Raw genomic sequence first — 26,803 nt, 5'->3', positions numbered from 1 at the left:
GAGGTCGGCGCAATTGAAGAGTCTCGTCGCTCGCGAGTTGTTGCACGCTTTCCTGACTCGGCCGCTGCGCCTGTATGCTCTTTCTCATCGACCGCCACGTCGCACACACACATCGCGACTAGTTCTCGCTGCTGAGCAGTAGGAAATCACTCGCGCGCGCACGAGCCGCGAGAAGGAAGACACGCGAGCAGACGGCGCGCTACGCGTTCCCCTGCCTGCCTCTAAAGGGAATTTAGGATGTCGCGATTCCTGCAGGCTCTGGGATATCGCTCCCTCTCCTCTCCCATCCGCCATCTCCGCACCATGGCCTCCTCTGCAGCCAAAGCCCAGGTCATCGATGGTACCGCCATTGCAAAGTACGTCGTCGTTCGTCACCCCGTGCACCACTCCCTGACCTATATGCACGCGATCCCCAAGATCTATTCGCGAGGAGGTCGCGGGCAGGATCAAGTCCCTGCAGTCGCAGTTCCCCCGCTTCAAGCCCCAGCTTGCTATCATTCAAGCTGGCGCGCGTCCCGACTCGGCCGTGTACGTGCGCATGAAGGCGAAGGCCGCCGAAGAGGTCGGCATCGCGTTCAAGCACGTTACCCTTCCCGAGGAGGCAGAGGTCTCGGACATTGTAGACATCGTCCAGAAGCTTAACGAGGACGATTCTGTCAGCGGTATCCTCGTCCAGCTTCCTCTTGGCCCGCATGTGGGCGCAGACGGCGAGCGTATGGTGACTGAGGCGATTAGTCCCGAGAAGGACGTAGACGGGTGCGTACCAAGTCCCCACTTCATGGACATGTTTGGGTTCAATGGCGATACCGACTGCTGTCGGTGTGCGCAGCTGTGAACGACACGTCCCTGCGGCGTTTGTCGGAGCTAGTACCTCTTGTTCGTCGTGGAACTGTTTACTGACTACTTCCGCCGTACACCTAGTTTCCACGCGTACAACATTGGCCACCTCTCTTCCCGCGCTTCGGAGCCATTGTTCACGCCTTGCACTCCCACTGGTGTTATTCGTCTTTTGGACTCGACTGGTGTCAAGATCTCGGGCTCGCGCGCGGTAGTGCTGGGCCGCAGCGACATTGTAGGCAGTCCTGTAGCTGCCATGCTCAGGCACCGCGACGCAACTGTCACTCAATGCCACAGTCGGACGCAGAACCTGCCAGATATCGTATGCTTCAGTCTCATATCCCTACCAATTGACTGGGCCGTCTCACTGATTACTCTCACGTCAGGTCAAGACTGCTGATATTCTCGTCTCTGCTATCGGGAAGCCTCAGTACGTGCAAGGCTCATGGCTGAAGCCAGGCGCTGTCGTTATCGATGTCGGCACGAACTACATTCCCGGTTAGTGCGCGTGTCCTTGTAGTGGGCGCGGAGGAACCTAACGTGTGATGTACAGATGCTACTAAGAAGTCTGGCCAACGCCTCGTTGGTGATGTCGACTTCGCGTCTGCTTCTGCCGTAGCCTCGCACATCACGCCCGTACCAGGAGGGGTTGGCCCTATGACTGTTGCGATGCTCATGTCCAACACGCTGAGGGCAGCAGAACGTCTCTGGGAAGAGGCGCGCTCGCTCCGTGTCAAGCCTCTGAAGCTTAACATCCTGGAGAAGGTTCCAAGTGACATTGAGATATCCGAGGCACAAACGCCCAAGCCTGTGGCTCATCTTGCTCATGAGCTCGGCATTCATCCGGATGAGCTTGAGAGTTATGGGAAGTACAAGGCCAAGGTCGAGCTTAGCATATTGGACCGCCTCGCTCACCGTAAGGATGGCAAGTATATCATCATCTCTGGGTACGTCCATCGGTTGTTGAGAGGTGAGACTGCACTAACGCTGCTGCAGTATCACCCCCACTCCCCTTGGTGAGGGCAAGTCCACGACCACGATCGGCCTTGCGCAGGCTCTTGGCGCTCATCTCGGCCGCCCTGCATTTGCTTGCGTCCGTCAACCCAGTCAGGGTCCCACTTTTGGTATCAAGGGCGGTGCCGCCGGCGGAGGTTACAGTCAGGTCATTCCTATGGACGAGGTATGGGCCCCGGCGAGCTGTCTGGATGTTTGTCGTTTCTGACTGCCCCCTAGTTCAACCTGCATCTGACTGGAGATATTCACGCTGTAACTGCCGCGAACAACCTGCTCGGTATGTCTCCTCGTGCTGTATCGCTCTCGTTGAATGCTAATTTTCTTGCAGCCGCCGCCCTTGACGCGCGTATGTTCCACGAAGCGACCCAGTCTGACAAGGTATGTCTCTTCTGCATCATAGAAAAGGCAACAACTGACTTGAAACTCCCTAGGCTCTGTACAGCCGCCTTGTTCCCGCGAAAAAGGGCAAGCGCGAGTTCGCCCCTCTCATGTTCAAGCGCCTGCAGAAGCTCGGGATTGACAAGACCAACCCGGACGACCTCACTCCCGAGGAGATCAACCGCTTTGCCCGCCTGGACGTCGACCCCGACACAATCACCTGGAACCGCGTCCTCGACGTGAACGACCGCCACCTGCGCAAGATCACCATCGGTCAGAACCCGACTGAGCAGGGCCACACGCGCGTCACGGGCTTCGACATCTCTGTCGCGAGTGAGTGCATGGCTGTCCTTGCACTGACGACGGACCTGGCCGACATGCGGGAGCGTCTTGGTGCCATGGTTGTTGCGACGAGCAAGCGTGGGGAGCCTGTCACCGCTGACGACCTCGGTGTCGGAGGTGCCCTCGCCGTCCTCATGAAGGACGCGATCAAGCCCAACCTCATGCAGACTCTCGAGGGTACGCCGGTATTCGTCCACGCCGGTCCTTTTGCCAACATTGCGCACGGTAACTCTTCGATCCTCGCTGATCGTGTTGCGCTCAAGCTCGCGGGTACTGAGGAGGGCGACTCTTCTGACCGCGTCGGCTACGTCCTGACTGAAGGTGGCTTTGGGGCGGACATGGGTATGGAGAAGTTCTGTAACATCAAGTGCCGTGTCAGCGGCCTGAAGCCTGATGCTACTGTCATCGTTGCGACTACCCGTGCCCTGAAGATGCACGGTGGAGGTCCCGACGTCAGCCCGGGCAAGCCTCTGCACGACACGTACACCAAGGAGGATCTGGTCACCTTGAAGGAGGGCTGCAAGAACCTTGCCAAGCACATCGAGAATGCGCGCAAGTTCGGCTTGAAGGTCATCGTTGCCATCAACCAGTTTGCGTGAGTATCTGGTTCTCGTGCCTTTGCGCTGTGCCTTATTTCACCCACTCAGGTCGGACACCGAGGCGGAGCTCCAACTCGTCAAGGAGCAGGCCTTGGCTGCGGGTGCGGATGCTGCGGTGGTCAGCAACCACTGGGCCAAGGGTGGTGCCGGTGCTCGTGACCTCGCTGAGGCCGTCATCGCCACTTGCGAAGGCTCCTCGAACTTCAAGTTCCTGTACGACCTCGAGCTCCCGATCGAGAAGAAGATCGAGATCATCTCCAAGGAGATCTATGGTGCGGATGGTATCGAGCTCAGCGAGCTTGCACAGAAGCAAGTCGAGACGTACACCCGCCAAGGCTACGGCAACCTTCCCAGTAAGTCGTCCATGGCGTTGGCTCTTCGTATTGTGTCTGACCTTCACATTCAGTCTGCATGGCGAAGACGCAGTACTCGTTCTCTCATGATCCCAAGCTCAAAGGTGTCCCAACCGGCTTCACCATCCCCATCCGCGCCGTTCGCCTCTCAGCCGGCGCTGGTTTCCTCTACCCCATCCTTGGCGATATGCAGACGATGCCTGGTCTCGGTACGCGGCCTGGATTCTGGGAAGTCGGACTCGACCCCAAGACCGGCAGGGTTGTCGGTCTCTTCTAGACGCCAGGCTCCGCATCGAGAACACTATCTTCACCAGATAGGCTCTAGTCACCCATCGATGCGCTGCATACCGTTCAACACGGCACACAGCAGGCCTCAACGGCCTGCAAAGCGATATATGTGCAAGAAAGTATGACGGTAGATGCTCTCCGGCGAAAGGAGCAGCGCCGAGGGGCGGACGAGGAGTCGAGGTTTGGTTACTCATGGTGGGAGCTCCCTTGCTTGGGTTCTGACATGAGTCTGTGCTGTCCACCATCCAGATGTATCTGCTTTCCAGCGATAATGTGACATGGATATATAATGACGGTAGCTTGGCAGTGTGACCCATGCCGTTCAGTTGACGATCTTCCTAGCTCCAGGCAACCTGGGCTTCGTGATGACCAAAGGAGTTTGCTTGTTCTCCATATCCGAAGGCTCCGACAGTCCTGCGGTCTGTGACGCCAGCGTGCCGCCCTGGTGGTCGGCGGTGATGTTGTTGTTCACCACTGTCACTTCGCGATCGTATGTGTTACCCTTGGTATCAACGTATGAGAAGGTATTCGAGTTGGTGCCGTTGCCGATGTTGCCGGTGGACGCGACCTGGAAGAAACCACCTGTGCATCACGAGGTTAAGGCTGTACTCAATAACAGCGTCATCGTCGATATGGATACGTACTGGCAAGCTGGTGGTTGTGGATTGTGGAGCCCAGGATGAAGGGCGCTGGGTCAGACTCCCGATCATAAGAATGGTCGAACGTTGACACAACTGCACAGAAAGGGTGGTTGTGAGTACGTCGTTAAGGAGGAGCGGAAATAACCACGAACATTGGGAACCATCTGGTGTGAGGAGCGTGAAATTGATGATGAGTGGGTACGAGAACGTGTCCGTCAGCGACGGTACACCGTTATGGAGCGACAAGAATTTCCCAGTGGCACTTTGGTTCACAATCTACATCGGCATGGTCAGCGAGTATATGTCTACATCGCGCGAATGACGTACCTGAATGGTCGCGTTGTCGAGGTAGTTCTGCGTGTTCGAGTACTGCAGACTCTGCGTCCACACGACATGCGTCGTCTTCCCACTGCCGCTAGTGATCTCCGATTCAATGTGTATGTTCCTAGTCGCGGATACAGTCACGTTGACGTCCCCATCCCCAACGCTGCCGGTGATAGACGTCTGGGCAAACGGCTGTGCATCGTACCGCGTGATTTTGCCCGTGGTAGGCTTGCCCGACGGATCAGTGACGACCTGCAGGTTCCCAGAGACAAACCAATTCTGGTTAATCGTGTGGTTGGCCTCGGCGGAGACGACGTCGAGGCTGATGTTATGCGGCTGACCATCAGTGAGGACGGGGACGAAGGGGGTGAGGTCGATGAAGTAGGTGGGGAGATCGATTGCGCCGTACGACGTGATCGGTCTGGCGTGGACGACGTTAGTGATAAAGCATAGAGTATCCCGCTGATACAAAGTGCACAGACTTACCTCCATGCAGTCGGGACGATGCCTCCGGTGAAGATGACAGCGTACCTGTCGAGGGTAAACAAGTGCGAACTGAGCAATACGAGCAGACCTACGGAAAAGCGACGCCAGCAAGTTGTCCGTCCACCAACATGCGCACCTCGCGGAATGGGCCGTTCACAAAGGTGGTCCCAGGGGGTAGATCGGGCACGAACTGAGTTGCAGTGTTGAAGTACTGGTGCGACATGGCCATTAGACAGGTCTTGAGTCGGAGTACCTAATTGGCTTACCCAGAACTCCTCGTTACCATTGCCGGAAGCAAAGAGCTCTGCGTAGATCTGAACAGCATTTTGTGGCACAGTAACGTTCAACTGTCAGGGTAGTGGTGAGAGAATAGTTCTCGAGTGCAAAAGCGCAATTGACTCACAGAGAAGGTCGGCGGGACGGAGGCGTCGTTCCCGGTATCGTTTGCAAGTGTGCTGACAGGTATAATCACATTAGCCTTTGGCGCAGGTGGGTGCTTCGCGGATGAAGCAAAGAATGTCGCGTGTAGCGTAGCTGTGAATGAACGTAACACATTAGCATCCTGGCGTCTCACGCGGCATGACGGTCAAACTCACTAGCGTACTGGCCATCGAGACCCGTTTCGAGCAAGTTGTCAAGCTGAAGAATAAAAGTGCCCGGCTTTGCGAAAAGCGGAATGAAGCGTGTCGCGTCCTTGAGGTACGTCCAAATGATACCATCACCGCGGGTAGGCTCCGGGGTAGATGTACGCCAAACTGCAGGTAGCGGTGGTCAGTTGGCCACGATGCATGCATACTGAAAGGCAATGTACCCACTCTCAACGTTCTGGAAGGTGAAGATGCCTGTTGATTCCGCGTATCAGGTAGACCACATGGTTGACACGCACGATTCAGCTTACCAAGTCTGTCGAACTGAGTGCCATTCGAGGTCACCGTGAAGTTCAGACTGATACCGGTCCAGGATCCGACCGGGCCACAATCTGTCGGCGGCCTGAGGAAGAGCGGTCCCGGTCAGAGTTCAGTCTGGTCAACCCTGACCACAGTGGACACTCACTCGAATTGCACAACTTCGGCCCTTTACACGCCCGTCAGATCGGTGCGCGACGTTCCACTGTAGCAAGAGACACTCACGCGCCAAAGGAGTTCCCAAATGTACGTCTAGAGCAGCGATGCACATGTTAACTTTCTCTGTGTGCACATAGATAGATAGACATACTGCAAAATTTGTATCGTACACTGTTTGGCATCTTGCGGCAATGGTGGCGGCTGTGCAACCTGGAAGTCAACAAGAACAGCAGCGCGCACCGCAAGCACCGCGAACAACAACCCAGCAAGCGCGCTCTTGACGGCAGGGGGGAACATGGCTATAGTCCCGCAGTGGTCGAGCTAACCAAGCAACGTCGACGTAGCAGATCACAGGACAGAGCGGCGGGAACGGGGGACATCATCACGCAAACCGGCCTTATATACGTACAGCGTTACGATAGCTGATGAGAAAGTGCGAAGAAGGAGCTTCTCGACAGAAATACCCGAGATGGAGGTCGTCCCTGCGACCATGTGGAACGAGGTGAGACGCGACCATGTTCGCAACACCTTCGACCCACAAGCGTCGTCACAATCGAGAGTACAGCTTTGCACCGTCTATTGGTGCAGTCAACCGGCTTGTGAGACCGCGTTTGGAGTCGGCTAAGCAAGCTCACTGATAGATACACTAGAAAGCAAATCTCAATATCCCACGAGATGCAACGGGAAACGGTACATGCACGTCCGTCCCTATTGAAGCGGACCTCGGGCCACGGTTCGTGTACATCGTACCTGGGAGGAATCATCAGGATAATCCACGGTGCACCAGAATAGCGCCGATAAGATGGTAAATAAATACCGAAGTCCTGCAGTGAGCGGGACATGTACATGAAGCCTACTCTTCCGCGCATGCGCATCGCAATGCCATGAAAGGCAGGGAAGTCAAGTGTCCCCCATCAAGCCCCGTGGCCACAAACACCGCGCCCAGCGTTTGCCCACATTCACATCTACGTCCACATCTCCAACTTAGACTTCGTGATTGAAGATGTAGTCGTCGTTCGTGCGGCGAGGTTCGTTGTCGTCGCGGTTGCGGTCGAGGTCGTCCGCCCCAGCGGTTGGACGGCGATCACCGTACAAACCGCCCTCCGGGTCTTCCGGGAAGCCGTTCGTCGAGTCACTCCTCCGCTCGAACGCGTCCCCATCGTCCGCGACCGCGCTCGACCGCTTCTTCTTCGACTTCTTCCTCCGCGACGAGCTCCCGTTCTCCGACGCGGCATACGCATCCTCCGTGCGCGCCCATCTGTCCTTCTTGTCTTTCTTCTTCTTCGACGACTTCTTGCGCGCGGGTATGGCATCTTCAAAGTTGGCAGGGTAGTGCCACCTCCCCGAACCGTTCGTGACTACGCTCGAGCCGTCCCCGTTCTGCCCGTAGTAACGCTCCTCGTTCGGGTTCCAGTACTCGCCCCGACGCCCATTTGCATCGCGCGAGTTCTCTTCGGAGACGTCGACGCTCGAGCCGCCTTCCTGACCCTCCTCTAGTGGCTGGTCCTCAAGGGTCGAATGAGGTAGGCGATCATTGTAGCGGTTCGCCCACTGGGAGCGGCGTTCCTTGCGCCTGATCTCGGAGGTATCCACCAGGCCATACTTCTGCACCCACTTGGGTGTGCGTTGGTGAGTCTTGTTGTTTCGGATGTTCTACAGCACTTCGCGTGGGCCTGCTGCGGGGATGGAACGAGGTTGGAGCTACGCACCTGAATGTAGAAGTTGTGCACGTGTCCTGCAGGAGGGGGAGGTGTGAGCGTATTGTCTACGATATCATCGGCGAATGGGGGCGCACCGGGTATGTATCCAGCGATGGTGAGCAGCAGGTTCAACCAGAAATCGCTCCCAATCCCAAACCGCGCTGCGACAGCTAGACAAGGCCTTTAGCTACGCGTTGGCAGACTCGAGATGGATGATGTGAAGTGCACCTAGTGGCGGAAACAGGGTTCCAAAAATGAAGAGGAGGACGGCATAGCCATGATGTCTTCGTGGGGTAAGGTCAACGTTGAACGACCGCACTCGGTCTGTCATGATGAGCGACGGTTTGTGTCGGTGACGCCGCGGTGGACGGCAAACCCGTCGATTCCGACGGTGAGCAGGTTGGAGTAGTGCAGTGAGTGAGGGGAGGCAGAGAGATTGAATTCGGCGCTCGGCGCTTTCTCCGATGTACTTGCATGGGCGCCTTGCGCAGCGCGATATACGAGGCCTGTACGAGGCTTGTCGTGCATAATCCTACACGAAATGATACATGCTTCTATTCGAGATGATGGAGTACATGTATTCAGAAAGACTGTCGATGCACTGAACAAGGCTGTTCTGAGCGGAGGGTGCTATGCTGGAATGAGACTTCGGTCGACAAGGTTGAAGGAAGTGTGCGGTCGGCAATGGCACGGACTCTATCACCTCCACCTTCGCAGCTACAGCCTACGAGAATAAATGTATGGGCTTACACTGCCAGCTTACTTTGCAGCTGCAGCTGCCAACCGCGCATAAAGTCGACAGCAGCTGGAACTACGCTTGCACAGCCCAGCTGCACCAGGCGACGCGTCGCCCCTGTCAGGCATCGCGCAGCAAGACATGACTTAGTGTCCTTGAGAAGGTTGGAACCCGCGGCGAGTCGGGGTGTATGACCGAGCGATTCATCGTATAGGTGGGAAGACGCGGGTGCATGATATTGGCTATACGCTACTGCGCGCGAATGGGCCTTGAAACTTGAAAAGTCCATCGGGTAATTCGGACACGCACCATGATTAGGAGACGGCAGAGTTATACAATCGAGGGAGACACTAAGCCTAGTGTGACACTTGTTTCGCGGTCATTTGCTGGAGGAAAGGCGGGAGTGAGTTGCCTTCGATCTCTTGTTGATGCTTTGGCTTGATTCGGCATGCTAGATGCTGGCACATCTGCAACAGGACTTGAGGTGTTGCTACAGCGTTGACTGGTAGCAGGATGCACGGTGTGATAATCAGGACATTTCAGAACATAAGACGACGGAAAAGGATGGGGGAGTGGCGCTAGACGGTAGCTATGTGGAGCGGAGTTTAAACATGCCGATTATGAGTTGAACACGCCGTTATAGCAGGAGCTCTCCTCGAGAGGCGATCGCCCGCGCAGCGGCTGCTCTATCCCGTTTCGCTGACTGTGCTCTTTCCTCGCTTTCTCTTGTCTACCCCTCATTGACCTACGCGTTTGCTGCGCTACCGTGTAGGAGACGGGGTGCGAACACACGCGGCTATCAGGTGCATGCGCTTCGCTCTGAGGGTCGTAGGAGACGACTAACACTGCTCGGGGAGTACAGGAAGACATAGCGTTCTGCACACACGCTCAGACGCGTTTCTAGGCCACATTACTTGAAGCAAAACCAACCCACCATGGACCACGACGACAACGGACCTGCGCTCGCCCTGTCAGACGTCGTGCACGATGAGCCCCTGCCCGACGACCATAACCACCACCATATTCATGCCCTTGCTGTCACCTCACCCCACACGCACCAGCATTCTCCCCCCGCGCCATCTCCATTCCAACACCAACCTTCCGCGCACGCGCGCGACGTCCACATCCTGCCGGACATATCCCAAGTCCCGCACCCAGAACAAGACCACGAGAGCGACTTCTCCAACCTCTCCCCAGACTCCGTCGGCCCTACGTTCACTATCGAGCAGCTGGAGCACGAGATCTCGTCCCTTCTGCAGCAGAATCAAGCAGCCGCGCTGGGCAAGCTCGCAGACGGCCACACTGCTGAACACCCCATCGACCTCTCCGGCCCTCCATCCGACCTTCATGGACCCCCTCATGACCCACACGACCCACACGACCCCCAAGATTCGCATAACCCCCTCTCCGAAGCGCTTGCTGGGGTGCTCGGTATCAACCTGAGCGGCCTCGCGGCGGTGCTTCAGGCTGCGCACGCTCAGGCGGCAGAGAACGAGCGCGCAGCGGAGGCGTTGGCCGCCGCCGATCCCGACGGAGCACGGAGGAGGAAGGAGGAGGAGCATGAGATGAAGCGTACGAGGAATGCGCCCGCCTTCCACTCCCTGACTGCTGGTGACACTGTGCCCCTCCTCTCGCATTCCAGCAGCAGTCCCACAGACGGGTCTGAGTACTTCTATGATGATGAGGGTGATAGCGAGCGGGAGGAAGGGCTGGGAGGAAGCGGCCACCACGATTCGTCGTCCCCCGTGGAGAGCAGTGGATCTCCTTCACATCCCCCCGAGTTCACGGAGACGGACATCAACGACATCTTGAGCCATTTCACGCAGTTTGACCAGGACCCACCTCCAGAACATCAGCAAGAGCACGAGCCGCCGCCACGATTGGAACCACATCCCCCTCTCGCCGCCACCGTTTCGCCGCCCCCACCGCCTACTGCCGATGTGCATTCCTCGCCCTCTACCCCACCGCCTATCGCCTCGCTTCCTCCTACATCACCGTCTTACGAGACATTTGCGTCTGAGCCAGAACAGCCGGTCGCTTCCAGCTCTGCGCTTCCCTTGGTCCCTGTCTCTGCGTCGAACTCCAAGCCTGCAGCAGAAATGCGCGATCGGAGTGGGAAGTTGCAGCAAGCACACGTATGCGATCAGTGCTCCAAGTCGTTCAGCCGGCGAAGCGATCTGTGCCGACATATGCGCATACACACCGGAGAGCGGCCGTTCGTCTGTCCTGAAGTTGGCTGTGGCAAGACGTTTATCCAGGTACGTCATACCTCTATTGCGTCATGAGACTCGCCACTGACAAGCTATGCAGCGTTCTGCCCTTCATGTGCATCTGCGCGTACATACCGGGGAGAAGCCGCACTTCTGCGAGTATCCGGACTGCGGCAAGACGTTCGGGGACTCGAGCAGTCTGGCGCGACATCGGCGCACGCATACAGGGAAGCGACCGTATCAGTGCGAGGACCCGGCGTGCGATAAGACGTTCACGCGGCGGACGACGTTGACGGCGCACATGAAAACGCACGATCCGACATGGGAACCCGATCCAAACATGTGAGTGGGCTCTGTCTCTCTCTCAGTCGGGACGAGTCGGAATTGACATTCTGTTGTCAGTAAATACAGCTTCAAAGCTAAACGGCCGAAGCTCATCGACCCTGCCAAGGAAGAGCAGGACCTGGAGGCCTCCGTTCGGACGCTGTCTGCGTTGCTCAATCCCAACATCATGCCGCCACACCCTCCGCCTATCATAGACCCGTCACTGGACGAACGGGTAGCAGCGACACTGGGCGCAGAGTTGGCTGCTGCACTCGCCCAGGGGCATGTCAACGGACGGCCAAGTGTATACGACGATCCGGCAGAGGAGGAGGACGAGCTGGGGGACGACCCGTACTCGTCCGGGCCGGAGCACGGCGGCTCAGCAGCGTACCGGAGCCGTGGGGGCAGCAGCCGCGGGAACTCGCCTGAGGTGCAGGAGGCGGAGACGGGAGAGAAGACACTGAGCGGGCCAGGCGGGGAAGTGCAGGTGATGCTTGTCGAGGGGCTGGATGGGGAGGCGTTCCCGATAACGCTTCGGGCACGGGGCAAGGAGCGGGTGGGAGCAGCGACGGTGGTGAGCGGGGTGAAGCGGAAGCGGTGACGTTGGATTGTATACTACTACTTGGATGATCTACTCTACTAATTCTGCTACTAGTGCGCATAGACACGGCTGAGGGGCAGAGGCGGTGAGTGCGAGAGACAAGTCGGAAGAGGCCCGGACCTGGCTGAGAGAGTGCGGGGGTCCGGAACACAGCTGCGAGGACATGTGAAGTGGGGGGAGTTGCCAGAATAGGCAGTCGAGATGGCGCAGGATAGCGCAGGACGCGGAGAGGGGCTCCTGTCTTTCCGGCCCTCATAAACATTCCCGTCCTGCCCCGGCACTCATCTTGCTCTCTCCTCTCTTGCCGTCCTTCCGCATCACCACATACCCGTCTGCACATACCACCGTCGCCCACCATGTCCGGAGAGGAACAGCCCAACACCGATCTCATTACCCTCACCCGGTGCGTCCCCGCGTCCCCGCGTCCATCCCGCGCACTCGCTCATCGATGTGCATCACCTCGCGCGAACCCCCCACAGCCATGTCCTCGCTGACCAGTTCAGCATGGGCCCCGCCGCGACCGGCGATCTCACCCTCCTCCTCACCGCCATTCAAACGACCTCCAAGTTCATCGCGACCAATGTCCGGAAAGCGCGTCTGATTAACCTGTGAGCGACCTCGTGATTACGGCACCGCGCCCAGTGACCTCATCGCGACCCCCTGCGTGCAGCGTAGGACTCGCTGGCGAGACGAACGTCCAGGGCGAGGAGCAGAAGAAGCTTGACGTGCTCTCAAACGACATCATGGTCAACTCGCTGCGCGCTTCGGGCAAGACTGCCGTGCTCGTCTCGGAAGAGCTCGAGGATGCAGTTATCATCGAGGGCAAGTACAAGGGCAAGTACTGCGTCGTCTTCGACCCGCTCGACGGTAGCAGCAACATCGATGCTGGTGTAAACATTGGCACTATATTCGGGATATACCAGATTGTGAGTTCCGCCTCCGGTTGCGTTCCGTTATCTCGCACCCCACCGTCTTCCTGCTACCCCAAGGGGTAAGGGTGGCGCGCGCAGGACGCTAGGGGTGCCCGTTATGTGGGAGTCAAGCTAATATCGATGGGAAAGGCGCCAGGATCGAAGGGAACGGTTCAGGATGTGTTGCGGCCGGGCAGCCAAATGGTCGCTGCTGGTTACACGATGTGAGTTTCTAGTCATTTGCGTGATACAGCGACCACTCACACGTCGCGGCGCAGGTACGGTTCGTCAGCAAACCTGGTCCTGACCACGGGACATGGAGTGAACGGATACACGCTCGATGCTTCACTGGGCGAGTTCATCCTCACGCACCCAGATGTACGTTCGCATATGATTGTTTGATTGGGGAATCATGCATTACTCACTCTTCGCGGACTGTAGATCAAGATCCCGCCACGAGGGAAGATCTACTCCTTCAACGAGGGCAACTCGATGTACTTCCACGAGCCCGTTCTCAAATACCTGAACAGCATCAAATACCCGGCCAATGGCAAGCCATACTCGGCGCGTTACATTGGCTCCATGGTCGCAGATGTGCACCGGACACTGCTGTACGGAGGCATCTTCGGCTATCCTGACGACAAGAAGAGCAAGCGCGGAAAGCTTCGGTTGCTCTACGAGGCCTTCCCCATGGCATTCCTCACAGAGCAGGCGGGTGGTATCGCGACGACGGGCACGAAGCGCATCTTGGATATCGTCCCGACGAGCATCCACGAGCGCTGCCCGGTCTTCCTGGGCAGCCGAGAGGACGTCCAGGACTTGATGAAGTTCTACCAGGAGGCGGAGAAGACGAACGGGGACGCGAAGGCATAACGTGCGGACGTTGTATCAACAGGCGTGACGATGTAGCATTTTGTCTGTATTGTATTTCATGCAATCTATCGCTATCTGTCCAAGGATCATGAAACACCAGTACTGCGTGAGAAGCAATGCGAATACAAACATGGGGGAAGCAGCTTGGTGTGGGATAACCGAGACAAGAGTCCAGAAGTAATGAAGCATACCGTACTTCGAACTTCATACAAGCGTAAAAACCTGATGCAATTGAACCCCAAACTGCGGAACCTCACTCCCAAACATTGACTACCTCCGACTCGTGCGTCATGACCGCGGCATCCTTGCGCACGGGGTTGACGCGTGGGTTGACGAACTGTGGTTAGAACGCCAATCAGCCTCTGCACGTGGCTATCGGGCGGACGGTAACAAACCTTCTCGTCGTACTCGTGCATGACCTCTGCAGCGATGATTGCACGGTCCTTCAGCAATGCCTCGTACGAGCGGGCGAGTGCGCGAATCTGGCGGGGTAAACATCGTTAGCATCAAGATACGTCCACACTGAACAAAAGATGTAGAGGGCACGTGCCTGCACTCCGACGATGAACATGATGAAGAACATGAGCATCCAATTCGCGCTTGTCGTCGCGATCCAGAGCAGCGAATGCACGGGGGAGTACAGCGAGAACAGCGCCATCTCGAGCGCGCCGGGCGTCCACACCTCGAGCTGCTGCACCCGCTCGTCCTCCCACGGCTGCGGCGCGCGAGCCTTTGGTGGGCTGAGGTTGAGCAGGAAGCGCATGCTCAGAACGAATCCGCGCCAGAGGGCAGAGAAGACCGAGCCGAGGAGCGCGAGCAGGAGCGCGGGCACGGAGCGGCGTGGGACGAGGTCGTCGGAGGAGCTGCGGTGCGGCGTGCGCGGACGCTTGACGAAGGAGGCGTGTGGGGAGGAGACAGGGTCGGAGGCGAGGTTGAGGAAGTAGGTCTTGGTGCGGGTGAAGAGGAAGAGGGTATTGAGGATCGAGGCGGAGACGAGGATGAATGTCATTGGAACGGTCTGTTATTGTCGAGGGTCGGGTAAGACGCGTGGCGGACGTGTGCGAGGTGAGGTAGAGGATGCACGTACCCAGTCGAACCAGGACTCTCCTTCACCTTCTCGGTACATGTCTTCCCAGCCCAGGTCGGAGTCGGGTACTCGTCGGATTTGTGAGACGCGTACACAGAGATGTAGGAAGTGCAGTGCACCGCCGAGGACTCTTGCGGAGTTTTGTGGGGTTGGTAGTGGGACATTGTGAGGAAACTGGGAAATTTCAAAGGAGACTTGAGACGGTATAGAAGTGATCCTGACGAGGTCTGGTCAGCCAGCTGAACCGCGAATGTGCTCAGGTATTTGGCGCTTTGAGTGTTGCTCGGCTGAAGGTTGGTTCATGTATGACGATATCAAGTCTTCGAGCACCAGGATGAAACTCAGACACGCCACAACGAAAGGAGGCTGGATTGCTTCGCGGAAGACATTTACAAGGAAAACCGCCACGCGACACATGGTTAGGTCAGAACGACTAGGGACTCTCGGTCGGTCGGACATGGACTCTGACTCAAGTTGCGCAACCCATTGTTCTGTATGCACGTAATAAAACTCACCTGTCGTACAAGGACTTCTGGCGCACTACACGTTTGCCAGGTGTCCTCCCCGGCGTGCCTACATCACTCGTCCGATTCTTCCGCTTTGCTAGAGGCGTGGCATACGGTGGTGGTCGTCTGGACCTAGCAGCTTCCCAGTCAAACGGTTGCGACGCGGACAGCGACGGTGAAGTAACGGGGGAGATCGGGTAGACGAGTCGTGTCCTCGAGGTGGTTTGGCGGACGGGGGTAACGGGCGACGCAGCGGTGGACGCGCTCGAACCGCCTCCAGCCCGCGGAGAGGCAGAGACGGCGGCTGCATTGGTCTGGGCGAAGCGTCGAAGAGAGGACATGGGATCCAGAGAGCGAGAGACGGAGGAGAATTCCTCGCAGGCGGAGGACGGAGACTCGTGCAAACGCGCCGGTGGCACCGCACACGCGTGCGTGATGCATGATGGGCGAGAACGCGCTGTGACGTGACGTGTCAGGCCCTCCCACGCCACATCAGTCACCCTCGTTTCTTCTCCGCTTCGGAGTGATGCAGCCGAGCCCTCCCATTGGCTGGGGCAAGCCAAGCATGTGTTCGCACGGCCAGAACGAAAATTCCATGGGGTGGAATAAAGGAATGGTGTGACAATTTATCAGCGGGTGGGAAAGTGGGGACACGTGTTGGGGTGATGTTGTGACATATTTGCGGACTGGGTGCCGGATTAGGGAAAACGAACCAAGTTGAAAAGTCGGGCTCGCTTGGGGACGTTCCTTGCTCTCTGCCCCTTCCACCCATCGCCTTTTGTTCCCCCCGTTAAATTCTAACGACCATTCCTCCCCTCCCATAACCCGACAACGCGCTACCCATCTCCCCCCGCTCCGTTTCCACCATAACGTCCACGTTCAGACCCCACACTTCAACATCCTTGTCGCCCTCGAACTCCGTCAGCGTCAGGATGGCCCAACCCTCCTCGTCTCATAGAGAACGGGAACGGAGCGAACGCTCTTCCTCCCGTCACCACCATCACCGCACAATATCTTCCACGACCCTCCTTCTCGTCCTCTCCCTCGTCCTCGCCGTTCTCGCCGTCATGCTCTCTCTCCCGAGAGACCAGAGCGCCAGCACCGCAGCCGCAGCCGCCAACGGCGTTGACACCAAGAACGAGGGCTTCTGGGGAATTATTACTCCCAAACGTACTCAAGCACTCCTCGCTCGCGAGAGCAACGTTGCCGTCCGCGAGGCCGAGGTCGCTCGTCGTGAAGCCGAACTTCTCGCTGGTGCGCCCGGCGGTGTTATCCCTGCCACCCAAGCTCCCCTTGCTTGCCCCCCGTGCCCTACTGTCTTCGAGAAGGTTACGGAGGCTCCTCCTCCCATTCAGACCGTCATCAAGGAGGTCGTCAAGGAGGAGTCCCTCACTCCTCCGGGATGGTGGGACCAAGCACGCATTCGCGCTGAGGATATCCTTGACCGCGAGCTCAAAATCGCCGAGCGCGAGCGCGAAATCAGCCGTCGTGAGGAGGCCGTCAACCGTCGTGAGCACGACGCGTCAAGACGCGAGAGCTGGATCATGGAACAACTTGTGTACGTGTCGTTTTTCTTGTCTACGTCACAACATTAATCACCGATTTCGCTTAGTGTCCTCAACGAGGCTGAACCTGAGACGGTCGAGGAAGAGTACATCTACAACGAACCGCCTCCCATCGCTGCGGCGAGACGGAAACCCAAGGTACCCCCGACTCCACCCCAGCAGCGCCGCTCCGAGCTCTGAGACGAAGGGGGAATTCAACGTTTCACTTTTATTTGCTTCATTCATGTACAGTTCGTATCCTTCGTCGCGTCCCTCCCCTCCCTTCGTCCCGGGCTTGGGGGACCACGGTGTTTGTCGTCTTGTTCCCCCGCGTCCTTGTGTATGCTGATAGCCTGTTTGCACTCTCCGCGTCTGTTGTCGATCGATCGGTGCGCGACGCGCGTGTTGGTTTCGCGCCCACGTGATGTTCGAACGCGCTCTGTCACCCGGCGTGACGGCGATTAGAGTGCAGACCGATTATCAGCCTACATCCCCCCTCCATGTTTTTCGTGAACAGCTCGCTGACTAGAATATTTTCCTTATAGGCCCTTAACCCCCCCGCAATTGTTCTAACTGAAACCGCTATCGAGTTTGCGACCGAGACCAGGACAGTCACGCACACGCAGCACCACACGGTCCAGTCGCCGGTTACTGTCCAGCAACCGTCGAACACCCGTCGGGTTGCCTCGCCGACCCCCAACATCATGTCTTCTTCCTCTACTACGTACATCCCGAAGACCACGTCTGTCGAGGTCGTCGTGGAGGAGGAAGTCCTTGAGCCCGAGGAAGTCGAGACGACAGTCACTGTCATGCGCAACCCTCGGAAGCGGCCTCCCAAGCGGTGGTTCGGTGGCTGGTAAACTGACCCAACGCTGGACTGTTGACGAGTGTGTGACGAACGATCATGTCCCGAATGTCCTGACTGTACGAGGTCCTCTCTCTTTTATTGCTTTCACTTCTATTTCCCTCCCTTGACGGCTGGTGCTTTATTTCGATTGATTACTGTATTTTTGCTCGAACCCCAAACACCCCTCTGCTCTCATCGTCTCATCTCGGACCCGCTGCGACACCTGCTTTCCCTCTTCCCGCTTTGCCCGTACGCGCGCGTGCTGCGCTGCTCACCTACACTCGGCTAGTTCTTAGCTACACACTGGTACTCACCTGATTACGACTACTACTTGGATGCAGGTCCAATTAGCACGGCATGTTTACGGTCTCCCTATTCTTGTGTACTGGTGACGATGGTGACGAGTGCTGGGATACATGTAGAATATTAGGACTAGGATAGCTACTGTCGCGATATTTGCTGAATCTTAGACTCGGACTCAATCCTGCGTGTGTAGTGAGCACCTCGCTCTTGGAACAACGTTGCAATGCTCATATCTCAGAGCTCGAGAGGGCTTGACGGGTGAGCCTATTGTCTGACTGTTCGAAAACGCGAATGGCATGAGGCATCGCAAAGGCGGTTACCAGTAGTTTGGTTCAGGCTCTACGACGGTCTCGTGAATCGATGAGGGATGCACTGCAAGATTCAGTTTGCGTGAAGAGCCGGCAAACTCTCGGCGTTTTGACGAAAAGCCTGAGGCGGGATCTTCCAAAGTGGGCAGGAGCCGAGGTTTCAGATCGAGATCTGCGTGCGCTCACGCCGAGCGCATGGCGGAGGGCCGCAAAGACCTCTCTTCCCTCCTCGTATATCCATCGCGATTCTTGTGCGCTCCTCTTAACATAGTCTTCATCGCTCACAAATCGAATCATTGACTGCGCCTTGGCCTGCAAAGAATCTCTCAAGACCTTCAATCACGCGTCGAACGGGGACCACAATTGACCCTGATCTTGAGGAGACTCTTGCGAACGGAAGCACGTTTCACGACCTTTGCCCAGGTGAGAGCTTCGTTTCGTCAGCGACCAGGGAACGCGCTTTTACCCGTCGAGTAGGACTATTTCTTGCCGTAGCACACCCGCACACCCCCACCTGTCCCTCTATCTCATTGCGCCCATTCTCGCACCTTCACCCAGAAGCCTCCGCACATGGCACCAAACGTCCGCTGTAGGGTGAGTGTTGCAGACCTTTCCTTCTCGCGCGCAATGACCAACACACGCGATCGGCCATCCCAGTACTACGACCAGGACACTGGCGCACCCATCGGACTGGGCTGCCCCAGGGGCAGCGACTGCTTCTACATTCATCCAAGTTCATCCCAGTGGGCGGGCGCACGTAATGCCAAATTTCCCTACCAAGACAGACGATCATCCGGCACAGGCCGGGGCGGCCGCAACGCTGTTGACTCTCGGAGCAGCGGATGGTCTAGCTCATCTACTACCACGGGTGCGAATAGGACGCGCCCGTTGAGACAGTCACCTATCCCTACTGCACCTCGTGCGATGCACGCAGAGTTGGAAAGTACGTCGGGATGGGGCTCAGCGCCCATAGGCGGGACTACTTGGTCTACGTCTGAGACCAGCCTCGCGATGGGGACGACCAATGCGGTAGCGACAGCATCTACTTCGACCAGTACCCGGGACTCTGCCAACGATACGTCGTGGGGCGCTCCAACTGGTGGGGGATGGGGCGCACCGACCTCAGGTGGGTGGGGAGAACCGACCGCGGTAGGAGGATGGGGAACAACCACTACTGCGTCTACATCCACTCCTCCACCTGCCCCTGCATTCTCACCTCCTCCGCCCCCCATCGCAGCGCCGCCGCGCGCCCCCGCCTCGGCACCTCAACAGTCTCCCACACGCGAGAATCCCGAAAGCATCATCTGGGGTGATAGGAAGGGGAAGGGAAGAGAGGTCGCGGGCGTAGGCACCCCCCAGTATGCCCCTTTCACTCCTCGTACCCCGCGCTCTCCCAATCGCAGTCCCGAGAGGGGGGATCCTCGCAGGTCGCACGCTATCGCCCCTCCTACGATGACCCCGACAGACTACGTCGCTGTCGCGTCGACGGTCTCGAAGGAGATGCGACAGGAGAAGGAACGCATGCGGATGATCAGCTCGGGGATCTACGTCCCAAAAGCCCTGGCCGGCGACGGCACGGTTGCGTCCTCGTCAAAGAAGAATCCCTTCGCATTTCCTGCGTACAACCCACCCGAGAAGATGGACGTCGAACGTTATGTCAAGGGTGCCCTGTCCAACGTCGACTCGGATCCTGGTTGTTCCATGGACCTCGAGGCCGATGCAGAAATCCCGGTGTCCCTAACAGATCAGTGGAAGGATTACTCACGGTACGTCGACGCCTTCATGTCTCTTTTGGGACACGACTGATGCATGGATTTTAGAACGCTTTCCAGCGCGATTTGCAGCAACATAGACATACGAACACTGCAACAGACTCGTCAACAAGTCAAGCGCTTGCATAACAGCAAGTTGATTGCGAGCGCATCACAAGTGGCCGCTCACGCTAGGCTGAACGAGCTGGATAGCGACGCAGTTACGCAGCTCCAACAGGCGAGGGCGCGATACGACACCGCCATCAAGCATCTCATGCGCTATCCGCTGGAAGGGCTGCCCCCGCCGTCTGACAACGATCCTCGGATGAAAGACGCAGAGAACGTGCGCCGCCACGTGGAGGATATCAGAAACTGGATGGCCAAGATGAATGAGTCAATCTCGGAGCTTCAGGAGACGATCCAGGACGTCCAGGACGCACAGCGCCGCATTGAAGAGGAGAACCGGCAGATCGAAGAGGAGCAGAAGCGCGCGGCAGCTGAGGCTGAGATTGAGGCTGAGAAACAGCGCGCTGTGCAGAAGTGGGTCCCGATCAACTCGACGCGCAAGGCCGTGACGGAAGTCGAGGAGAGGGTCACCAGTCTGGAAGAGCGCGTCGCCGACCTGGAGTATGATCTCGAGTATTTGCGGGAGACCACACCCTCTACGGGGGACGTCGTCCTCCAACGGCTCGTCGAGCTCGGCATCTGCAAGTCTACGGAGCCTCCGGCTGGTCAGCTGGAGCGGCAGGAGTCGCTAGAGGAGGGCGAGATGCCGTTTGTACCGCCTCCGCCCCCGAAGTCAAACGAGGAGCTCACGGAGGAGTGCGAGAGGCTTGGGAAACGGCTTGACGAGTATTCCATTGTCGCCGAGCATGGGCAACAGCAGTTGAAGGAGCTCCAAGAGCGTAGGTTCACCAGGGATCGCAGCTATCATGAGCTCGCTGGCGACAACGCCCGCCTGGCCCTCACGATCAGGACTGTATGTGCATCGTTTATAGCTCTTCGTAGGCTGTGTGCTGATTGAAAATTTCTATGATGTAGCTCGAGAAGACACAACAGGACCAGGCGGACCTCCTCGCGAAGACCGGTGAAGATATTGCACACCTGGAAGAGCTGTTGGAGAAATACAAGAACGACCGGCCGCCGCCTCCCCCGCCTCCTCCTACGTCGGACGAGATCACCGCTGAGGTTGTCAAGAACGTCCTGCCCGAGCTGCGCAGCATGGTGACGCGGGCCCTGGGCAGGATGAAGATTGGCGTCGACAAGGCGTTGCTGAAGCAGCAGGAAGCCGTCTGCGGGCAGATTTTCATGACGCTCCAGCCGGCCCTGGTCATCGTGCAGACGGCTAAAGCATTCATGGACCGCCAGCCAGAGGTGCTCATGCCCCCACCCCCGCCGCCGGTGCAAACGCAGAGCGTCCAGTACTAACGTGAACGGTTTTTCTGTGTCTTCTGATTCACCCCGCCTTTTTGCCATGTAGAATACAAGCCTCCTTCACCTCGCTCCCTGCGTATATACCGCGTCGTCTTGAATATTCATTTCAGCTCGTCATCTTAACCAGCCTTGATGTTTCCGTGTGTATCATACCTCCGTACTTCATCCTCGTCCATCCCCTGAATTGTCGCAATGCTATCGATAGCGTTTCCTTGGCTTACTGTCTTTGTATATTCCATCCATGTATACGTTGTGCAACGTAGTTATCGCGTGTCCTTGTACATACTCGAGCATCCGCCATTTCTGAGTGAGCATCGAATATGTATTGCGAAGTCCAGTATGACGATGATAAGTTACACACAAAGGTATCTAGAAAGGGTTTGAAAGTGAAAGTAACATAGCGCTGCAGCATCATGCCCGCAGGTCAGGCTTTGGACCAGACCTTCCGCTGGTAATCCAGGATAATCGGTACGAAGTCCCACATTCCAAACTCGGGCCAGTACGTTGAAGAAAACTGCAGCTGGGTATCTTCGGAGCACTACACGCGGGGTCAATTTCTTCCCAATGAGGTGAGCAAGGCGTTCCAGCGTACCTGCCAAAGAAGATAGTCGCTCAAACGCTTCACGCCGCTGGTACGAACGAGGATGTCCAACGGCGGACTGCCCGAGAGTGATGTCATGAGGTGTGCCTCTATGTCGTCCGCAGTGATCCTGTGCATAACGTTCCAGAGAAACGTCGAGGACAATGGGGGAAAAGATGGAGGGAAATGCCTACGTGTCATCGCCGTCCTCGTCCTCCAGACGCTCTCGGATTGTGGACTGTACTGCTGTTGCAATCTCGTCGCGTGAGGTGTATGGCATGCAAAGGTTGAAGATAGCCCTGGCCAAAATGATCGGTACATAGTCCGCGCATAATGGTCCGTACACACCTGTTGTTATTCTTGGTTAACTCCTCCGCCTTCTCGGCCGCTACCCTGACACGTTCCGGCAACATATCCCTACGGCCGACTACGACAAGCTTGATGCCGTACTTGTCTAGGATGTCTCTTTCGGTCCCCGTTGAATTGCACATCGCGGACTCCAGTAAATGCGAAACGTACCCTTTCTGACAAAGTTCGAGCAGCTTGTCCTCCGCAAGGTCCATGAGCGCGTCCACCTCCTCGGGGGAACGCTTGAAGTTCTCTATCGAGAACGCGTACGCGGTGACACAACGCACATTCATGTGTATACAAATTTCGAGCATCTAAAGGCACAATTACCTCTCGTGGAACAACGGTAGGTGGCCATTAGAACGTACCTTCCGCAGTGTGTAGAACCCGTCCGTGTGACCCTGCTTTATCTGCATGTGCTTGCTCCGGGCATACCGCCTGTTCCCGTCAAGAATGAACGCAATGTGCTGGGGCACCGGGCCCGACGCAAGGACGGCGATGAGGGCATCCTGGGCCTTGGCGGACGCCTGGGCAGAGAGCCAGCCGAGCGAGTGCGAGATGAGCTGGAGTAGCATAGCGTGGGAATCCGACGCGTCGCGCTTTCAGTTTGTAGCCCGCGCCGCGCTTTGCCCTCAGCGACGACCTACATATAATAATACCTCGCCGCCCCTCGCGTTTCCTCTCTCTTCAGAGACACCCCCGAGCTACGCTCTCGCTCTGCGCAATGCCACCTAGGAAGAGAAAGGCCACAGAGGACCCGTACACAACTTGTGGCTATCCGTACCTCTCGGGTACGACTTACGGCACTGCGACCGCTGGCTCTTCGGTCAATCCCATCGCCCTCGACTCGCCTCCCAAGGCCAAGCGCCAACGCAAGGCGAAGGATCCTGATGCGCCAGTTCCAGAGAAGCGCGGTGCCATCCACAAGAAGCAGTGCCCAAAGAACATCATTGAGCGCGTCGAGAGAGTCATGGCTCAGAGGTGTGTTCGTCCTGGAAAGTTGGGACGCGCCTGATGTAACTCAAACTGTGCGTCTCCGGTCGTAGGTTCTATATGATTGATAGGAAGCGCGAGGGAAATGAGCTGAGGGAAGAGTTCAGCGTTCTCGGGTCGACTGGCAATGTAAGCGGCCAACCACGCCAGCCATGTCTCTGTTGCAGCATTACTGAGCTTCGCGCAGGTGTACACCGTGGTTATCGACAAAAAGCCTTCCTGCAACTGTATGCTCTTGTCCTGTCTGCTTGTGCGCCTGTGTTGAAGTTGTACAGGTCCGGATGCACTGAAGGGCAACCATTGCAAGCATATTGTGAGTGTATCTATGGCGAGCCAAACGAAGACGGGTATTTATCGCTCTCATAGCTGTTCATCTTCCTGAAAGGTTCGTTCAACACCATACATGTTAGTTCATACTAGTATATTGAGTGTCCCAACCAGTGTTACAGGTCTCCCAGAATTCGGGTCACTGGTATCAGAAGTAAGCATATTCACCCCGTCCTGCGAGGCATTCAGATTAATCGCATCTTATGCAGGGCACTCATCACGTCGGAGCTCGAGGACATCTTCACGAAGGCCCCGCGTGCTCCTGCTGCCATTGCTCACGAACGCATCCGTAATGCGTACGCGCAAGCCACCGGAAAGAAAGTTGCACCGAGCTCCGAAGCCAGCTCCAGGAAGCGACTCCCCGGGGAGGAGGATGACTGTCCCATCTGCTACGAGAACATGCACCGGGAAGCTGAGAGCAAGCTGACCTTCTGTGAAGACTGCGGCAACGGTCTGCACAAAGTCTGCTTCCAGCAATGTGAGTGCCATCTTATATCATATAAGAGGCCAGCCGCTTACCTTTTCTCCTCTTCCTCAGGGGCTAATGCCGCAAAGAACGGGATAACCTGTGTTTTCTGCCGTGCGAAGTGGCCAGAAAGCGCGCCGGCTGGTTCCTCTAAGGGTGCTGGCGCGCGCTCCTCTGAAGGGTACCTCAACCTCGGCAGTCTAGCAGGTGTTAGCACAGTCCGGGACACGAGTTCTTGTAAGCCAATAACATGTGATCATCCTCCCGGATCGCTCACAATATCGTGCAGACTATCAGGGGCCCACCAGGGGCAAACGCTTCTATGGGTACCGGGACTACTTCTGACACCTTTCGTCGACGAGCCTTCTCCTTACCATACTGTATATTCTTCTTGGCCTACAGTACGTTATCTTGTTTATTTGACACCGGCACTTCTACTTGGCCGTTGGTTTTTCACACAACTTAAGATCTCCGACGAACAACGAGCTCTCGAGCTGTTCGGCACCTCGGGATCTATGTCGTGACACCATCTGCTCGAGGCTAGCGCAGATGTCGGGAAGCATGACCTAGGTGGCTCAAACCGCAGCCAGTTTTGGCCACATCATTGTCAGGTGAGAGAGTTCCGGGTATGAGAGGACGTGGATATGCCGGATGGCATATCGGGCCCACGGAATGCAGTATTTAGTAGCATTCCCGGGCCCCACCCCCTGACCACGTACTAGGAGCCCCCCAAGCTCTCGCGACTTGTCTTGTCTCCTACAACCGCCACGGACTACACCGTACCTTGTCATGTCTCCAGTCGCCGACCCCGTTTCACGTAACGACAGCTCCGCTATCCCTCAGGCCGCAAGGTCTGCTGGCGTCGGCACCTTCCCGCGACCGCCGACGTTCACGACGAAAGAAGAGGAGCGGGAGTATCTGAAGTTTCGCCTTGCCCAGGCTTTCAGAATATTCGGTGAGTTGAGACCACATGTCACGAAAAGTCTGTTGGCCGGCGTTTAACCTTTCTACTCCAGGAAAGCTCGGATACGACGAGGGCGTTGCGGGGCACATCACAGTCCGGGTAGGTCGACCCGGTGGGCGCTCAAGCGCTCACAGCCGAATAGTCAACTAACTTGCGCACTGTTACCAGGATCCCGTCCGCCCTGACTGCTTCTGGGTGAACCCTTTTGTAAGTCACCTTATATATGTAGGGGCGAAAGAAATGGATTCATTCATGCCTGTACATGGTAGGGAAAGCACTTCTCGCTAATCCAACCGAGCGACCTCATCCTCGTCGACCATCATGCGAATGTGCAGATCAACGAGTCTGGCCCGAACAAGTTGCTCAACAAAGCCGCATTCATGATCCACTCTGCTATACATGAGGCGCGTCCGGATGTCAATTGCGCGGCGCACTCCCACTCGGTCTATGGTCGGGCGTTCTCGACGCTGGGGAAGGAGCTCGACATGATCACCCAGGATAGTTGTGCGTTCTACAAGGTAAGCAGACACTCCATCAATGTCAGAAACCACTGAGCTTAGGCTACGTTGTAGGACCATGGCGTCTATAGGCAGTACGGAGGTGTCGTGCTGGACGAAGAGGAAGGCGCACACATTGTGAAGGCGCTCGGGTCCAAGAAGGTGCGTCTAATCCTATGGTACCAGTTACTGTCTGATGCATCCCACTCACTCCACCTTCAGGCTGTCATTTTGCAGGTCTGTGCAGACAGTGCTACTCGCATCTCTCTTGTTCGTCGCGACACACCCTGACTGACAGATCCTAGAACCATGGCATCTTAGTCGGCACCACCAGCATTGAAGCGACAGTTCACTTCTTCATCGCGCTGGAGAAGTCGTGCCAGGTTCAACTCATGGCGGACGCGGCGGCAGCCGGTACCGGTGGGAAGATCATCAAGATTTCTGAAGCGGAAGCTGCGATGACCTACGGGGTTGTTGGGACCATGGCCGGTGGTTGGTTCAGCGGTCGGCCTCACTTCCAACTCTTGGAAGCACAGGAAGGCTCCTCGTTCAGGTTTGGGAGTGGTAAATGATGAGTTAGTACGGTTGGTATCACATCGGACCGAAGTCGGTTGTACGCTATCTGTTTGTGTAAGTTCCGTCTTCTCCGAGCGCCGTGTTCCTTGTTCCTAGGTCTTTGTCTGAACTAGGGTCACGCAGATACTAGTCTCATAACGAGCGCAATGTACACTGCGAACTTGGCATGATAGATGAACCGGAGTGTCAGACCGGACGTTGCATCCTCTAGGACTCATGGCTCCATGGCTGGTTCGCGTGCCCACGGTACGTTCAGTTTGTGGCGCTGATCTTCAGTAAGAACTCCGAGAACTGGCGTATTAGGTCACGAGAATGTAAGGACAGGAACGCTGTGGTCTCGCACGAACGATGCAACGACAGTGTGGGAGCGTCTGCACAGAAGTACGTACTCGTCTGTCCACGTGCAATGTTCTTGACTTCTCACTCCGCTATGCAGCATGCGCATCGACGGTTGCGGCCCGCCACTGACACCGGGGAGGAAATTGAAGCGTTGGTTGTATCCAGCTCACACCAATCACTAGTCAACTGTACGAACGTGCGCACCCTGACGCCCTCCAGACGACTTCAGCAAAGATTCCGTCGGATCACCTT

The 26,803-nt window shown here is 56.9% G+C and overlaps 11 protein-coding genes across 11 annotated transcripts; 7 read left to right on the top strand and 4 right to left on the bottom strand.

The window, feature by feature from the left end:
* Nucleotides 1-69: 69 nt before the first annotated feature.
* On the top strand, nt 70-4,225 carry L226DRAFT_530453 (C-1-tetrahydrofolate synthase). Its single transcript, XM_067679863.1, has 11 exons — nt 70-356; nt 418-756; nt 922-1,159; nt 1,224-1,335; nt 1,391-1,784; nt 1,834-2,017; nt 2,071-2,128; nt 2,180-2,229; nt 2,283-3,166; nt 3,219-3,523; nt 3,577-4,225. Exons 1-11 carry the CDS (start codon nt 238-240, stop codon nt 3,798-3,800), a joined length of 2,907 nt encoding a protein of 968 aa, XP_067540857.1. The 5' UTR covers nt 70-237; the 3' UTR covers nt 3,801-4,225.
* Nucleotides 4,006-6,972, bottom strand: L226DRAFT_478924 (uncharacterized protein). The gene is made up of 15 exons (XM_067676817.1): nt 6,962-6,972; nt 6,478-6,902; nt 6,393-6,419; nt 6,316-6,336; nt 6,161-6,252; nt 6,078-6,104; nt 5,859-6,017; nt 5,666-5,796; nt 5,529-5,609; nt 5,355-5,473; nt 5,263-5,307; nt 4,780-5,197; nt 4,605-4,728; nt 4,456-4,545; nt 4,006-4,393 (listed from the first exon to the last, which is right to left on the bottom strand). The coding sequence occupies exons 2-15, from the start codon at nt 6,621-6,623 to the stop codon at nt 4,134-4,136; spliced, it is 1,740 nt and encodes a 579-aa protein (XP_067540856.1). The 5' UTR covers nt 6,624-6,902; nt 6,962-6,972; the 3' UTR covers nt 4,006-4,133.
* On the bottom strand, nt 6,945-8,464 carry L226DRAFT_500644 (uncharacterized protein). Its single transcript, XM_067677781.1, has 4 exons — nt 8,255-8,464; nt 8,122-8,196; nt 8,036-8,061; nt 6,945-7,979 (listed from the first exon to the last, which is right to left on the bottom strand). Exons 1-4 carry the CDS (start codon nt 8,355-8,357, stop codon nt 7,311-7,313), a joined length of 873 nt encoding a protein of 290 aa, XP_067540855.1. The 5' UTR covers nt 8,358-8,464; the 3' UTR covers nt 6,945-7,310.
* A 1,233-nt stretch (nt 8,465-9,697) lies between these two features.
* L226DRAFT_454681 (uncharacterized protein) lies at nt 9,698-11,897 on the top strand (the record flags this gene model as incomplete). The annotated part of the gene is made up of 3 exons (XM_067675193.1): nt 9,698-11,020; nt 11,073-11,314; nt 11,375-11,897. The coding sequence occupies 3 exons, from the start codon at nt 9,698-9,700 to the stop codon at nt 11,895-11,897; spliced, it is 2,088 nt and encodes a 695-aa protein (XP_067540854.1).
* A 356-nt stretch (nt 11,898-12,253) lies between these two features.
* Nucleotides 12,254-13,681, top strand: L226DRAFT_542906 (fructose-1,6-bisphosphatase; the record flags this gene model as incomplete). Its single annotated transcript, XM_067682159.1, has 6 exons — nt 12,254-12,300; nt 12,377-12,505; nt 12,568-12,823; nt 12,959-13,032; nt 13,087-13,186; nt 13,250-13,681. 6 exons carry the CDS (start codon nt 12,254-12,256, stop codon nt 13,679-13,681), a joined length of 1,038 nt encoding a protein of 345 aa, XP_067540853.1.
* Nucleotides 13,682-13,690: 9 nt separating this feature from the next.
* On the bottom strand, nt 13,691-15,812 carry L226DRAFT_196642 (uncharacterized protein). Its single transcript, XM_067672793.1, has 5 exons — nt 15,284-15,812; nt 14,769-14,985; nt 14,232-14,699; nt 14,077-14,163; nt 13,691-14,018 (listed from the first exon to the last, which is right to left on the bottom strand). Exons 1-5 carry the CDS (start codon nt 15,613-15,615, stop codon nt 13,935-13,937), a joined length of 1,188 nt encoding a protein of 395 aa, XP_067540852.1. The 5' UTR covers nt 15,616-15,812; the 3' UTR covers nt 13,691-13,934.
* Nucleotides 15,813-16,086: 274 nt separating this feature from the next.
* On the top strand, nt 16,087-17,503 carry L226DRAFT_530449 (uncharacterized protein). The gene is made up of 3 exons (XM_067679862.1): nt 16,087-16,832; nt 16,887-17,069; nt 17,364-17,503. The coding sequence occupies exons 1-2, from the start codon at nt 16,207-16,209 to the stop codon at nt 17,017-17,019; spliced, it is 759 nt and encodes a 252-aa protein (XP_067540851.1). The 5' UTR covers nt 16,087-16,206; the 3' UTR covers nt 17,020-17,069; nt 17,364-17,503.
* Nucleotides 17,504-18,506: 1,003 nt separating this feature from the next.
* On the top strand, nt 18,507-21,803 carry L226DRAFT_609206 (uncharacterized protein). The gene is made up of 5 exons (XM_067686039.1): nt 18,507-18,699; nt 18,754-18,870; nt 18,934-20,042; nt 20,097-21,006; nt 21,069-21,803. Exons 2-5 carry the CDS (start codon nt 18,847-18,849, stop codon nt 21,453-21,455), a joined length of 2,430 nt encoding a protein of 809 aa, XP_067540850.1. The 5' UTR covers nt 18,507-18,699; nt 18,754-18,846; the 3' UTR covers nt 21,456-21,803.
* Nucleotides 21,765-22,964, bottom strand: L226DRAFT_500637 (dehydrodolichyl diphosphate synthetase; the record flags this gene model as incomplete). The annotated part of the gene is made up of 6 exons (XM_067677780.1): nt 21,765-21,999; nt 22,054-22,171; nt 22,236-22,340; nt 22,390-22,506; nt 22,561-22,703; nt 22,758-22,964. 6 exons carry the CDS (start codon nt 22,962-22,964, stop codon nt 21,886-21,888), a joined length of 804 nt encoding a protein of 267 aa, XP_067540849.1. The 3' UTR covers nt 21,765-21,885.
* A 67-nt stretch (nt 22,965-23,031) lies between these two features.
* L226DRAFT_550337 (uncharacterized protein) lies at nt 23,032-24,632 on the top strand. The gene is made up of 9 exons (XM_067682743.1): nt 23,032-23,370; nt 23,436-23,511; nt 23,570-23,609; nt 23,658-23,695; nt 23,749-23,767; nt 23,824-23,863; nt 23,919-24,187; nt 24,248-24,412; nt 24,465-24,632. Exons 1-9 carry the CDS (start codon nt 23,114-23,116, stop codon nt 24,518-24,520), a joined length of 960 nt encoding a protein of 319 aa, XP_067540848.1. The 5' UTR covers nt 23,032-23,113; the 3' UTR covers nt 24,521-24,632.
* Nucleotides 24,633-24,911: 279 nt separating this feature from the next.
* On the top strand, nt 24,912-26,247 carry L226DRAFT_478909 (class II aldolase/adducin domain-containing protein). Its single transcript, XM_067676816.1, has 7 exons — nt 24,912-25,130; nt 25,192-25,238; nt 25,308-25,346; nt 25,409-25,657; nt 25,712-25,798; nt 25,859-25,873; nt 25,942-26,247. The coding sequence occupies exons 1-7, from the start codon at nt 24,965-24,967 to the stop codon at nt 26,206-26,208; spliced, it is 870 nt and encodes a 289-aa protein (XP_067540847.1). The 5' UTR covers nt 24,912-24,964; the 3' UTR covers nt 26,209-26,247.
* Nucleotides 26,248-26,803: the final 556 nt, after the last annotated feature.

This window comes from Lentinus tigrinus, assembly GCF_003813185.1.
Source record: "Lentinus tigrinus ALCF2SS1-7 unplaced genomic scaffold L226scaffold_3, whole genome shotgun sequence".
Taxonomy (NCBI): domain Eukaryota; kingdom Fungi; phylum Basidiomycota; class Agaricomycetes; order Polyporales; family Polyporaceae; genus Lentinus; species Lentinus tigrinus.
The sequence above is the reverse complement of the archived record's forward strand: the minus strand, read 5'-3'. Positions and strand labels throughout refer to the sequence as shown.